The 16303-nt window shown below is 35.2% G+C and overlaps 1 protein-coding gene across 1 annotated transcript in view; it reads right to left on the bottom strand.

Annotated features, from left to right (window-relative positions):
• Window positions 1-16303, bottom strand: part of SKAP1 (src kinase associated phosphoprotein 1) — a gene marked incomplete at both ends in the record, with an annotated part of 284039 nt that overhangs the window by 204824 nt on the left and 62912 nt on the right. Inside the window, one exon of the mRNA XM_079725971.1 lies at window positions 528-644. Within this exon, the coding sequence (XP_079582097.1) occupies window positions 528-644 (117 nt within the window). The remainder of the gene's footprint in view (window positions 1-527; window positions 645-16303) is intronic.

Below are 16303 nucleotides of genomic sequence, written 5' to 3'. Positions count from 1 at the left end.
AGATTTGCATTATGGTTCTTGTGGCCTTCCCTTCCCCTTGAGCAACACCAATATGGTCAGAGGTATGTGAAAGCATGGGTAAAAATGATATCTTATTATAATATGATAAGCTCAAGGGTCTCAAGTAATCCACAATAAATCAATAAACTAATAATCATTAAATGAAAGCTCTAATTCTCATGAAACTCAGTGAAGCTAAAAAATCTGAAAGAATGGTAAAATGGGCTCTGCAATCTTAAAATGCCCTCTTAGCTTTTCAGCTACAGTTCTTATAGAAAGATCAATAATGATGTCTTCCTGCTCCAATATGGAATTAGTGTTTCCCTAAGTACATTAACTTCAGAACTATTGAATTACCTAGGAGGATCAGCACCATAATGAAACAAATAATTGTTCTTTGCGAACTAGTGTTTACCAATACAGAGAACCTTCTGAAGGCTGCTGGATTGAAAATGACCAAAGGCAACGAAGCCAGGACAAAAAGTATAAAAGTATGGTCGTCCTAAAGCCAGAAAGATGACACTCACCCTCATCCTGATAATCTGACAAAAAAGGTGCATCTGATGTGAGAGAAGGGCCATGAGTTCCACTGTGATTATCATCGGAGCTGTCCTGTCCAAGGTAATTTTCAGCTTGGTCTCCCCCTGAGGGACAAAAAAAGAAAAAAGGTCATACTTTTGACATCTTTATAAAAGTCTTTGTAGATTCCTTCTGGTATTCACCAAAAAATATGTATATTTTACTTGATGGACGTGGCCACTATCCATTAACACAAGAGAAACATAAATAAATTCAAGAACCAACCTACCTGGATGGGAAATTTTCCATTTGACTAACTAACTAGAACTTAGAAACTGTTAGCTTAAAATGAGGAGAACTTTTGCCACAGAAAGAAACTTCTCCATCACACTTAAAACGAAAACATAGCTATATAAATATCCCATCAATTACAACCTTTACCTTGAATGCCTCTATTTCCAAATGAAATAGAATAAATTACATAAAGGTTTAAACTTCTATACATAATATAATGTAGCAAGGTCAATATTCTTTCCTTCTTTGAAAAATAAGAGAAGTAAAATTAGAGAGAAGCTGGACTATTCCAATTTAAATCGCTACTTGTTTTGCAATCTTAAGGAAGTTCTCTTTATAATTCTAGTTTACAGTCTATGCAACCAACCTCTTAGGAATTCTAAAAGCCCTATGAAGGTAATATTTGTTCTGTAAAATGGTTTCGATGAAAGGCAATATATATACAATACCGAGTTATGCAATTAAAACAATGCTAATCTCTTTTGGGTGTTTTCAACATACACTGGATTATATTTTGTAGAAGTGGCCCATGCTATTATGATACTTTAAAAAGTTTAGAAGGAAGATGTTAGCTCATTCAGAAACCAGAAGAAAAGGCTATGCACTGCAAATGGCTTTCCTTAAAATCCCCCAAACAGAGGTACAGTCTGCTGATAAAAGGACACCAACAGCTGCTCAGTTCATTTCACAAACTTGAAAAGAGGATTTTCAACTGAATTTAATATTATCTCAAATACTAATTTCCAAAGGAAATCGTCAGTGCTAATCTCAGTAAACACTGTAGAGTTTGGGCCCTGGATTTCAACTAGGGAGCAGTGAAACCAAACTACAACCTACATAGAATCTGTATTGCCTCACTTTAAAGGTTTATTTCCTATAATTAAACTAGAAGGATAGGGAGTATATAAAATGATTAAAAGCGAATCACTGTAGCCTTCTCTTTCCATAAATTAGATGATCATATCTAGACTCTTCTACATACGCTCAATGGTAGGTAGATGTCCATAACTGAGTTGAACACCTGCAGATATAGGACTTTAAAAATAAACCATGGAGTTTATTGTGGAGAATAAAAGTAAAATTAAAAAAACAAACAACCTCACACAACAGTCACTGGTTGGAACCAAAAGAAATGCTCTACTTTACTAGGTTACTTGATCAAGACACAAAGCTTATAGTTTTACTAAAGTACCACTGTGAAATTTCTATTATAAGCAGAAAAATTCTCAAATACTGAACGGAGGGTTAACATACTCAAATTTCTTTTTTAAACATCTTTATTGGAGTATAATTGCTTCACAATGGTGTGTTAGTTTCTGCTGTATAACGAAGTGAATCAGCTATACGTATACATATATCCCCATATCTCCTCCCTCTTGCGTATCCCTCCCACCCTCCCTATCCCACTTAACACCACTGCAAATCTACTGAAATTATATTATCAAGACAATCTAAATGGACTGCCTGGCAGGTAACCCGAAAGTGAGCTGTGAGGTTAAAGGAATTTAAAATTTCTGAGCCAAACCAAAATCCATTAAAAAAAAGTAGTAGTTTGGGTTACCAAGCAAAATTAAACATTTGTAGGATATACTGAGCATTATTTATCAGCTATCACTTTAGACTCAAAGTTTTCTGCATGCTTCAAAAATTTGACAAATTTACTCTTACATATTTTAGCAGTCCAGGCTTTTTTTTTTTTTTTTTTAAAACAAATAAGGAGGGGCTTTGTTTTATTTATTTATTTATTTTTGCGGTACGCGGGCCTCTCACTGTTGTGGCCTCTCCCATTGCGGAGCACAGGCTCCGGACGCGCAGGCTCAGCTGCCATGGCTCACGGGCCCAGCTGCTCCGCGGCATGTGGGATCTTCCCGGACCAGGGCACGAACCCATGTCCCCTGCATCGGCAGGCAGACTCTCAACCACTGCGCCACCAGGGTAGCCCTGTTGTTGTTTTTTTTTTAATGAACTTTTAAATTTTCACATAGTTTTAGATTTATTATAAGTATTGCAAAGACAGTACAAAGAGTTCCTATATACTGTTCAACCAGTTTCCCCAATGTTAACTTCTTACATAACTAGTGTATACTTGTCAAAACCAAGAAATTAGCATTGGTACATCGCTATTAACTAAACTACAGACTTTACTTGGATTTCACCAGTTTTTCTACTAATGTCCTTTTTCTGTCCCAGGATCCAATCCAGTTACATTTAGGGATTCAATTTTTAAAGTCTTATCCAAAATACCTGCCATCTGATTTACTAACATCAGATGGAAAAGTCACTTCCATGTGATTCCTATGGTATCTAAATATAGTTACCAAGGTGGGCTTTTAACAGCTACCTCTGTGCTAAACGAAAGACCATGACTCCGTCAAGTATACAACAAAGGTATCCAACTCCATGCAGCAAAAACAGAGCCTAGGTCAGTATTAAAAATGGTTGCAAAGGGGGAAACATTTAAAAATATGTTTTACATCCAAGTGTAATTAGTTCCCGATGATGGAAATGTTGCTATAAGTGTTTTCAGTGTCTTATCAAGTGGCCCAACTCCCTTGGGCACACACAGAAAAAAAGCCTGTGACACTGTATAAATAGACACTCCCGTGTAATTAAAATGATTACAGCTACTCAAGATGCATGGGTGAAAAATTTTATGGAAGAACCAGCAATTACTGTGGTCATTTTGGATTTGTTGAAGTTTAGAACATCATTTTTCCTTAAAACATAATCTCAAGTGATCTCTGGTTTCATCTACAGCTCTTATAATCGCAGTTCCAAGTGGCCACAACCATAGTCCAGTGGGATCAGACATAAATGATCACAAAATATAGTGACAGACATTTCCACTCACCAGTTCCACAATTAGGGCTTAGAATTCCATCTGCTCTGAGTGGCTTTCTCACAAGCAAGACCCCTTGCCACTAGAGACACACTTTCCCATTGCAACTTGCTCAGAATCAATATATTTCTATCCAGATATATATCCTAACACACAATATCTCCATTAATCACATCCACTACCTCCAGTCCCTTCCTTTTGTATTTCTAAACAAGATCTGGGGGAACTATATCAAGGGTTCACCTGCTATTAGCTGGTTGTTTGCTCCTCTATCCTAAGTGTCATAAGAATTGGGCACTAGATACACCCCTTAGTATATTCAGTGGCAGAGTCTCTGCTGAATATCATGCTGAGGGGCCTACAAGGAGGATGATTTCTCTATTGTTCTTTCCTTAAAGTCAAACTCAATTTCATTCATGCTCCACAGAGTGGTAAGTTGGGAATTTCTGAGGGTTGGAGCAGAAAGATAAAGCAGCTTTGTGTCAGGTGTAAGGTAATTATTTGCTAGGGTTTCTGTGCTATTTGTTTTTATTCTGTGTTTTCAGTAACAGCTAATGAGTTTTCTCCCTTAATTCTGAAACAATAGCTTAGCCACTAGAAGTTGGCTTTTTCTGCCATGGACTCAACCAGCTGTTGCTGCTTCATAAACTTTTTGGAGAAGTGAATTAAACTGCTAAAAACTTTCATTTCCTAATTCAATTCCAAACAAAACAGGGGGGGAAATGAACCATGATGATGTTCCCCTTGTAACTATTTTGACTCACAGCAAACCCATCTGATTCTGAACTTGCAGGTACTATTTAGGGACAAAAACAGGCCATAATGATGATTTTAATTAGCAATGAGAAAAAAATGAAAAAAAGACAGAAAGCAGTTTAAGCATAAAAAATAACATAAGAATAACAAATAGAAAAAACATATAAATATATGTTTGCTTATTCAATTTGTAAAGGATCAATGTGTTTTTTTATGTTAGTATGAAGTCATCAACACTTACTTTTCTTCTAATTAATTATAAGCTATATTGTAAACACTTTATTCACATCTGCAACCAACTGTTTATATGGCATGGTTGAAAATTTTCTAGGGTTTGCTATTACTTCACCAAGTTATCTTTGGATAACATAAGGGAATTTAATGTAAAATTGTCTGCTTTTTTTTGTTTTTGTTTTTATTGCTGCCATTAGAAGGGAACACATGACTTCTGACCCTACTTAACATTTAAGAACCCATGAGACGCAAAGCTCCTTCTTTAAACTAATAAATCCTAAATAAAATGCTATAAATAAAGGTCCCTGATCCAAATCCAGTTAGTTTTCATGCTTGATAGCATTAATATTGCCAGATTTTCATGGACCAATTTCCTAGTAGTGCAGTTTCCAAAGGTGAACTAAGGTAAGATTAGTAAAACTGCAGCTTATTATTCCTTATTATAACCGTTCATCTACGTTACTGAATATAACACGAATCTAAGAGTACATATGTGAAATATTATTCACATGTAAACACAGTATGCAGCACATTTGTAACACCAAAGCTAAAGTTCTGTCGACACTTCCTTTATAAATTAGACAACCATTCTGCACATACTCATGCATTAGAAAATGTATGGCGTTTCCCACAGAACATGTTAGAGGCTTCACCGATTTCTAAATATCCATTTGGATTTGCGTGGTTAGTTCTTGTGATTAATCCATGTAGAGTGAAGGTCTCAAATTCTTCTCTGTTCTAGACAGTCTGACTTCTTGCCCATCTTTTTTGTCTCCTACACCTAGCCATAACTCAATGTATAAATATTCTTTTTTTTCCCAAGGCCCTGGCAGTGAGTATAATAGTACTGAATGTCATTAAGTCTACAGAACAAATGATGGGCCAGGTAAAGAAAGTTTCCATTTATCATTCTTCTCAAAAGTTGCTCTAACTAGATCTTGAATGTACAAGAAATAAGTCGAGCTGATGACTCAGTTTTTAGCTTAGGATACTGTTTACTAATTGTACAATCATGAAAAGAGTAACAGACTTCTTAAGAACCTTTAGGGATCTCATTTGCAGAGACAGCACAGTCTAAATGATAAGAAATGAAATCAAATTGATTGGATGCTTAGAGCACAATCACTACAACACCTGTGAATTTAACAACAAAAAGGGCAGCATAGTTTAATAATATTTCCAAAAGGAACTACATCTGTCAGTGGTGAGTTGGAGAGGAAAATGCCCAGGGGAGCCAATGGAAAAGTTCATTTTTTCTCCCTCCTTTAAAAAAAAAAAAAAAAAAAAAAAATCATGTATGATGCAGTTTTTCATTTTGACCAGTAGGGTGGGCTGCAGTGTGTAGCATCACCCTAGTTCCTCAAAAAAAGGAAAAAAGAAGGTAGCCACTGTGTGAACCCCCTGCTCCTTCCCCTCCCCTCCCCGGGAAAATGCTGAGATTTTTAACCCTTCTTAAGCTTCACATAAAGGCATAACTCCTGGACATTAACAAACTGGAGGGCTGACAGCAACAAATATAAGCCAGATAATTGTATATGTGACAACGCACACTTCATAAAGCAAATTACAGCCTGTCAGCCATCATTCCAGCTTTACAGTAACACATTCCATTTACCACTGTTATTGTTCAACTGCTACTAAAATGGAACCTGCTGAGTTAGAATATTTTCAATAGTAATATGATTTTGACAGAATTCAAAACATGTAAACCTAGGTATTTGGCAGTATGTAGATACACTGTAAAATGAATGCATTTATTATATGGCAACCAGGCAATCTTTACCTGGAATTATTAGTTCATCATTCTGTTTTCCACTGTATTCTCAGTGTTTAAGTCTTACTATGAAGCTATTCAACTGAATTTTCAACATGTTTTGACTTACAGGAGAAAGCAGCTATAGTAATAATAAAAATATAATAGCTTACTAAGCTCTTACTGGTTATAGGCTTTAGGTCAAGACCCTTTATGTACTACCTCATTTAATCCTCAAAATAATCCTGTGATATATAATTAATTATATATTATTAACCCAAAGTTGCAGACAAAGAAATTGAGACACAGAGATTAAACAACTTACCCAAAGTCATACAAGTGACTCATAAGTGGCAGTGCCAGGATTTGACACCACCTTGTCTGATTGCTAAGCTCTTGTTCTAATCCACTGAGCTGTACAGTCTCCAAATCTGCATGCTTTATAAATGACAATCATTACTCAAAGGCAAAGCATACTGAATGACAGCCAATGACTTGAATTTATGGCATGTGCTATTAATTAGTATTTTTTTATTTCAGTAAGGTAATGAACTATAATCAAAAGTATAGGGGCTTCCCTGGTGGTGCAGTGGTTGAGAGTCCACCTGACGATGCAGGGGACATGGGTTCGTGCCCTGGTCTGGGAAGATCCCACATGCCGCGGAGCAGCTAGGCCCGTGAACCATGGCTGCTGAGCCTGCTCGTCCAGAGCCTGTGCTCCGCAACGGGAGAGGCCACAACAGTGAGAGGCCCACGTACCGCAAAAAAAAAAAAAAAAAAAAAAAAAGTATAAATTATTATAAGTAGTAGGAATATTGTAGTCACATTAGGCATGGAATTAATAGAGAAAGTCAAATGTGGTCAATGATTTGGTCAAGAAGGCGCTGGTCCAATTCATAGGTTCAAATGTACTGTAGTAGCATTGTTGCAGTGATTTTTTAAAAATACTACTTTTTAGCATGAACCTCATGCTAACAAAATTTAACACAACACTTTGGGTTTAGTCAGATCAATACTTTGAATTTTTTTCCAGCACCTTCTGTGTGATTTTATTGGCTCCTGGGTATTTTGATGCTGCTTCATAGAAAGTGAGCCAACATGTTCTGCACCCAAATATAGCTTTGACCTGGCCTAGTTGTAGAATGCATTTCCTTTCTGGCACCATCATGCTTAAGTCTCACAGTAGGAAAATGCTTCAAAAATATGTAATTAGCCAGGAATGTAGCAATTTTATTACTATTGATTTATCTTTCTCTTCCACTCTTTTCCTTTCTCCCAAATAACAAATTGTAGTAGACCTTAGCACCCACTTCCTGTCCTGATGCATACTAGGATCGATCATATCCCAATCAGTTTACATTACTTCTTCTTGAGAGAAACTATAAGGCCAGTTGGATTCCAATATCTTCTGCTAAAGAAGAATGGGACGACATGATCTACAGGCTACAGGTAGATATAAGAAAAGTTTTTACAAAAGACCAAGACGTAAAAGTAAAACAACATATAATAAAGAGTGGATTATGGGTAAGATAAGCAGGCCTGAAAATGTGAAACGGCTTTTAACATACTGAAGAAAAAGTGGGTTTTCTTTGTGAGTAATATAGACCTCCAATACCACTAAAGCTGGAATGGCAAAGGGTGACAAGATTTGGCCTCCCCGTGCCCCCCCGCATAGGAACTCCTGTTCACGTATGAAAACAACACGTGTGTAATGACAACATCAACAACCAAAACCTCTCACCATCAACAGTTCTGTTCAATGTTGGTCCCTTTTGGAACAGAAGTTTCACATGGAAAAGTATCTCCTTATATTTAAAATTTATTTTTCCTTCTTTATTGGGGTACCACTAACAAGGAAACTGCACTAATCTTAAGGAAAGTAAGTGGTATCCCTTTGTAAGTTTAGGAAAATACCTTTTAGAGATGAACTATGATCAAGAACTTTCTAAGCTGGCAAGTGTGTGTTAAGATTGGTTCTTCCACTCTTTGCCTCACAAGAGTTAGCAGTGATTGGAATCTTTATTTTACACATCATATAAATTCCCTTGTACAAAACTTAACAGTTCCTTTACTGTTTTAGTAGGACAGAGCCCAGTAAACAATAACTATTAAATGAGTTTCCAAGAGAAGTATGTGCTGATGGGAAGCACAGTGAAATGCTTTATAATAGAATTGGGCTTAACCATCACCTTTTTTAGTCTCCAAATATCAAACAAATTCACTGGGTTTCAAGTCCAAGGGCTTATTCACAAAGAGTTTTAAGCAGAAACACTCAAAATTTTGTATTCAAATTAACCAGACATTTCTCTCAATACTTTGTGTCCAACACATGAAAATTCATTAGAGGCACAATTCTTGAGGTAAATTAATTCTTATGCCAAGATTCTATGTTCAGGAACTGTACTCTTTACCTGATTTTTTGTATTGGTCCAGGAATAATTCTATCTAAAAGAAACAGTTTATAAGTTTTTTTCCTCAACAAAAGTTTCCAGCCTAATCGAATAAACTTAAAGCAGTCATTAATTTATCAATTACTTTATTTTCTTTGCAATCTACATAATGACAAGGGTCAGAAGTTCTATGAACTTTTAATTAGCACATATGGAAAAAAGAAAGACTAAGATAGGGCAAAAAAGGTATTCTTTATCATTACCATGGGTATTATATGATGCTATTTTATTATTTATTTTAAAATTCACTTATAAGTGCTAAGTTAACTCAACACACCTATATACTACTGGTTCCCAAACACAAAACAACAGAGAATGCTGCTATTTTATATCATCATTAGGATCTTGCCTATAAATTCATATATAAAAATAAATAAGAAGGAAAAAGCATGAATGGGTATAAACTACCAAATTATGAATATACTGAAAAAAAGCTACCGTGTTAAATCAAGTTTTTTTGGTACACTTCTTTTTCGTCCCGGTTTTATTGATATGTAATTAACATATTTTATTAGTTTTAGATGTACAGCATAGTGATTTTAATACATGTATATATTGAGAAAAATTTTTTGGATTTTCTATATCCTTTAATGAATTGAAAATATATTAACAGAAAAGACTCCCCCCTCCAAGACTGTAAGTTTAGTCAACATCCATCACCTCACATAGCTACAATTTTTTTCTTATGATGAGAACTTTTAAGATCTACTCTCTTAGCAACTTTCAAATACACAATACAATATTGTTAACTATAGTAAGCTTTATTAAATAAAAAAGTTAAGTATGCCCAGAGCAAAAATTTCAAACATTGTAAGAAGGCATGTAATGAAAGCTCATCTTCCCTCCCTTCTCTTGGTTCTTCTCTCCAGGAGCAACCATTGTTATGTTTCTTGGGTATTCTATGAATTTTCTATCTAAATGTAAGAAATGTCTGTGAGGGTAGTATGTCTTTTTTTTAAACAAATGGTAGCATCTGTCCTGTTCTGTATCCTGCTTTTCCTCCTAATTATTTATCTTGGAGGTTGCTTCATATCAGCACAAATAGATTTATCTCGCTTTTATTTTGACTAACTTTTAGCCAAAAAAAATAATTCATGCACATGGTGAAAATTCAAATAGTACCAAAATATATAAATAATGAAGATTCTCTCTGTACTCACACTGATACCCCCCTCAACAGGACTACCACTGTTAGATTCATGTATATCCTTCCAAAAATAGCCTACACGCACAAAAAAAGCAAGTACACATACATGCATGTGTGTGTGCGCGCTGTCCAAATTGCCCTCTTCATTTAACAATATGCCTTGGAGAGATCTCCATGATACACATATGTATTCCTTTAATCTCTATGCAGCACTCTATTAAACGCATATAACATACTTTTTTTTAACTAGTTCCCTATTGCTGAACATTTAGGCTGTTTGGAGTCTTTGCTATTCCAAAGAATGCTACAGATGAACATCCTTGTGTATAATATATTGTGTAGGGAATACAGAAGGCAGCAGCATCTGATTCAAATGATTTCTTCTTTTGCCTGCATGAAAGTCAGTTCTTTTTCTTATGTCTCAAGACCTTATATCCTAGGATAGGACATTTACAAAGGACATAAAAATCTTAGAAAATTTTAATGTTAAAAAGAAAAAAAGTGAGTCCTTTTATTTAAAAAAAAACCTCTCTTTGACAGTAGTTGCCAAACAGTGCATTAATTTTAAAATGCATCATTGCATTATTCCACTCTTAAAAAAACCCAGCCAGTAGATATATAGGAAGTAAAATATTTGAAAAGGTATCAAAGTCAGTAGTTAACTTCAAAAACAATGTGTGTGTATATGTCCACCTTCTACAGATTAATTTGTATAAAATGTAGCAAATAAAGAAAGGGGGAAAAAGGTCCAAAGGAAGTCAAGTCACAAAAGCAGCTGTCAAGATTGTTGATGCTAAAAGTTTGGGCTAAAGCCAAAGGCAGGAGCATTCGTCCTGTATACATTTCCCCCTATTAAATCCCCAAAAGACATGGAAAACATTCTGGAAGATTTCTTTTTAAAAAGTAGTATAGGTTAGGATATTCTAGGTTCATAACCAACACTTGTGTTTATAAAATATTAGCATTCCAGGAATAGTGATAGAAAGATACTTAACAGTAAATTACAAATATTGTAAATTCAGACTTTTTCTTACATTTGCAAACACGTCATAAATTTTGGCTATGTTTCTTTGTGTAAATCCTACTTATGACTGTGCTAAAACCTTTTGGCATGAAGGCAAAGAGTATTTTCATAAATAAAACAGTAAAATCACTGTACACTCCATTAATTCAAAAACACTTCTCTTCAACTTCAAAGGGAAACCTTTCTATCCTTTTTTTAGTGCTAAGATGGTGTTTCTTTGCTGCTTTAATGGCTTGCTTCTTGTAGTTGTCATAACTACATGCTCCAAGTATGTGATAGTAAGAGACGAGAAGGTGACATCTATGCTTCGATTCAACATGTCTCAGACATTACAGAGCAATAAGCTCATAAATCTAACCTCCGAAGTGCCTACTAATAAAAAGTCTGCACACATCCTTTAAATGCAAAATCTCACAAATATATACATGGTGAGTTACATGGCCCTACACCAGGATTAAGCTGGAATGGATGAATTTTATGGAAAGATATGTGAAATATATATTACCCAAGTTCCACACATGGATTTACTTGCATAGTCCTAATAATACTTGCTACCACTTCAGTAAATGCCTACCAAGTGGCAAGCACTCCTCATGAGTTCATCATCTCATTAAAATTCATTACAACTCACAATAAGTGCGAAGTAGATATTATTAGCAAGATTTTGTAGATGAGAAGGTTATGTAACTTGTCATAGCTCACAAAGCTTGTTAGTAGAAGAGCTGGGATTCGAATTCAGGTTTGATTTCAAAGCTCATGCTCTTTCCCTCACAAAACACTAAACTTGAATAAAAAACTTTTTTAAAAAAATTGGGGTATAGTTGCTTTACAATGTTGTGTTAGTTTCTGTTGTCCAGCAAAGTGAATCAGCTATATGTATACATATATCCCCTCTTTTTTGGATTTCCTTCCCATTTAGGTCACCACAGAGCATTAAGTAGAGTTCCCTATGCTATACAGCAGGTTCTCATTAGTTATCTAGTTTGTACGTATTAGTGTATATATGTCAATTCCAATCTCCCAATTCATCCCACTCCCCCTTTCCCCCACTTGGTGTCCATACGTTTCTTGTCTACCTCTGTGTCTCTATTTCTGCCTTGCAAACAGGTTCATCTGTATCATTGTTTTAGATTCCACATAATGTGTTGAAACAAAAACTTAAAAAAAAAAATCCCTCACTATTCTATGTATTTTGTGTCCAAGATACATAAAGTATCTTATGCATTAATGTACCAGGTTTCATAATAGAAACAAAAGAATGTTACATTTTTAAATTATCTCAACCTAGATTTTTCTTTTATCTTTGCATTATGGTGAATTTTAAAAATGTACAAAAGTAGGGAAAACAGTGTAATAAACCCCCATGTACACATTATCCAGCTTCAACAAGAGTTAATTTATGATCCATTTCATTTTGTCTCACCCCCACCCCATTTATTTCTTCCTCTCCCATATTATTTTGAATAATACGTCAGACATCTATTACTTTATCTTTAAATATCACAGCATACAAACATAAACATAATGCCATTGTCACATCTAAAATATTAGCAGTAGATTCTTAACATAAAATATCCAGTCAGTGTTCAAATTTCTAATTCTCTCATAGGTATCATTTTTTATAGTTTGTTTGACTCAGGGTGCAAATAAGGTTCACACATTAGTTGATACGCCTTTTAAGTCTCTTTTAATCTATAGTTAATGTGGCTTTATAATAACATTTTCTTTATTCACTTTGCACTATTTGCTTTTGCCAAGCTATATTTATAGGTATCAATTTACTTTGACACGGGATATAGGCTTGCCATTTCAAAATAAGATTTTTAAGATTCACACGGTGGAAAGTTTTCATATTGAAATATATCAAATATTTTTCTCATAAACCCTTTACACCACCCATGCAGATACTCAGAGAATCTTCAAGCTGGCAAGAAATTTCACTGGCCCATATTTACCATTACTGCAAATTTAATGTGAGTGACCAATGGACAGAAAAAAATACAATTTTGTTATATATATTTATAATATTCCCTTGGTCTTTCTTAAATTTTTATTTAAATATTGTGTCATTTGTTTTAGACTCTGGGTCCATGGTGGGCAATTTTTCTAATACTCATGAAGATGTTTTATAGCAATAAATTTTAAATTGTAAACACTATGCCTTGCAATTGAAATTTTTTCTAACTAAAACTGTAGTATGCTCAATGCCATCAAGTGCTATTGTTATCATATCTAAAAAGGTAAAACTAATATTGTTGTTTAGAAATTCGACCAATATCATGTTTTGAATATCTGACTGCTGAAATGGTAAAAGTTCCATGGCAAAGATTCCAATGAATTTTCTTTGTAACTTTAAGTGAATTTAAGTAGAGAAAAAGTTCTCAAAGTAAGCAGGACTTGAATTATCAAAGGAATCTCGATCTTATTAAAAAATAAAAATAAAAAGCCTTTCCCATGTTTTACAATTGTACTTGAGCCCATTAAAAGAACTCTTTCATTTATGTTCCTTCTACATTAAAGTAATAAATTATTTGGATTATATATTTTTTTTCCTGTTTCATTATTTTTAAATGAACTTCACTCAGGAAGTTGACAGTAGACCAATAAGACAATTTAGGTGAAAATGTGAGGGAAAGAATTACCAATAACACAACCATAAACAGAAACTACACCATGTCCAGGTACCGTGCTAGGGCTTAAACATATTACTACCAGTCCTCATGACAACCCTGCAATGAGACAGTAAAATACAGCAATGAAGATATTGGGCTCTGGAACTATTAATGACCATGTAGTTTCTTACTGGGGTGATGAAAACGTTCTGGAATTAGATAATGGTGATGGTTGCACAACTCAGTGATCATACTAAAAACCACTGATGTGCACTTATAAAGGGTGAATTTTTTGGCATGTGAATTATGTCTCAATAAAGCTGCTATTTTTTCTAAAAAGAGTATATACTATGAAGTCAGACTGACCAAGTTAGAATCCTTGAGGGGAATGGTCTTGAGCAATTCTCTTAACTACTCTATGCCTCAGTACCCACATCTATCAAATGGGTATATTAACAGTACCTATTTCATAGGGCTGTTCTAAGGGTTAAATAAGATAATGCATGTAAAGGACTTAGCACAGTGTCTGGCACATTCTCGTTTTATAGATAAGGAAGCCAGGGTTCATAGAAATGAAGCAACTTACTAAGTTCACATAACCTTAGCTAAATGGTACAGGTGGGATTTGAGCCCAGGTCTGTCAGGCCTCAACGTCCATGTTCTTTCTACCATGCCGTGTTTCTTCTCCAGAACAGGGACAAAACTCTCCCTAATACTATTCAATGATCCCTCCTCCATCACATTAAACCTGGGATTGAATGGAATGATGGATAAGAAACGTTTTGCTGGAAATCCTTCTCTAGGTCTAGGCAGTCCCCTCTCCCAAGCATCTTTCTTTAAAGGTTACCTTTGCAGCACATTATGTCAACTCATCACTTACATAACCAGATGTTTAAATGTGTGCTAATAAAGAGATTAATAAATAAGAGATCTTTTATAATTAAGGGCTATTTTCTTTCTAGGCACCAGACTCTGGTCCAAATATCCTGAAGAACACAAATGTGTATTTAGGCAAATGAATAGAGTTAATAAAATTCATCCCATCATCTTCCTGCACAAGGCTCCTGCCATAGATAAAAATGCTAGGAAAGTATGGGGCCACCATTTCTGTCCTTTCTCACTTTCTTCCCAATACTACCTAGTCTTCCAGGGCTCTTAAAATCCTTCTGCCATTTCTTCTTCTTCTTACATATTCCTATTCTTTTCATAATTCTAAATTGTCCTATAGTACCTTATATAGACCTGCTACTGCTCCCACCCACCCTACATTTCAAAAGCAAACAATCTGGGCTTCCCTGGTGGCGCAGTGGTTGAGAGTCCGCCTGCCGATGCAGGGGACACGGGTTCGTGCCCTGGTCCGGGAAGATCCCACATGCCGCGGAGCAGCTGGGCCCGTGAGCCATGGCCGCTGAGCCTGCGTGTCCGGAGCCTGTGCTCCGCAACGGGAGAGGCCACAACAGTGAGAGGCCCGTGTACCGCAAAAAAAAAACACAAAAAAAAAACAAAAAACAATCTGCTAAGATCTGCTCAGAAGGGCAAGGTAAAAGATACCCCTTCCTCTTCTATCCCCAGAAAATGTCTTAGGGGGAGGAGCAAAGCTGGGGGCAAGACACATAAATATGGGTTTTACTATTTGATCTTTCCTTACATTTACTTCCAAATGAGGAAAGAATTTGCTACAGATATCCAATCATTGTCAAGAAGTACATATAGTTTTCTGCTCTAAATAAACTCTTTTCAATTGTCCCCTTGGCTGCTCTACCTCTGCTCTCTTTCTAAGAGAGAAAGACTGTGTAGAAGTTGCCCTATGATGGAAGGTGACTACAATACCACTATTCGAAGAATTTGGTAAGATGTGTCCTTTGTCTTTTTAGTGCCACACAGTCCCTTGTGCTAAGCTCCAAAATTATCTTCTCTTCTCAACACATTACTATACCACATCTCTGACACTAATTCTTCATTTCTCCTTTAGGTAAGAAATTCTACCTTCACAGTTCCATTCATTTCTGCCAGTTCACATTCATGTTCTGCCCCCTGTGGATTTTGGTTAACATCTGTTAAACACTGAACTATAGGGCCATTCCTTGAATAACATATTTCACATTTTGCAAAGCAAACTGCTACATTATTACATATAATTCTCCATTCTCAATCTATGTTTTCAGCCATAAATGCTTTAGGAGAGTGAGATATATAGTAACACCATATCACATTATTTAAAATATTATAAATGCTATGACTTTAATTTACAAGAGTTTAAAAGCTTTAAAAGTTTTTTATTCCTTAAAATTTGCTTTTAAAGAAAACCTTATATAGACTTGAAAGTATGAGCTAGGAAAATTTAAACTTTAATAAAATTCGTATCATTACTCACAGTTTGAATTTTTTAAGCTATTACTGCTCACTGAGACTGGACACACTGACAATGTTAAGAGAATAAAAAATTTTGGAAAAGTTTGCAATTGGTTAAAAAATGTTATAGAGCAAAATAGTTCATAAAGCTATTTTAGATTTTCAAGTTTAATCTAAAACTCTGTGATTTTCTGAGAAGATAAAAATCTCCCATTTATAACAAGTTGAGATAATTAATATTCAGAATGATGTTTCTGACATTCTCAACCAGTGTACTAAAAATAAAGAATGCATATACTTTAAAGACAACCCCTCAAACTGAA

This window comes from Hyperoodon ampullatus (genome assembly GCF_949752795.1).
Source record: "Hyperoodon ampullatus genome assembly, chromosome: 19".
NCBI lineage: Eukaryota > Metazoa > Chordata > Mammalia > Artiodactyla > Ziphiidae > Hyperoodon > Hyperoodon ampullatus.
Note: the sequence above shows the minus strand (reverse complement) of the source record. Positions and strands in the feature narration are given on the sequence as shown.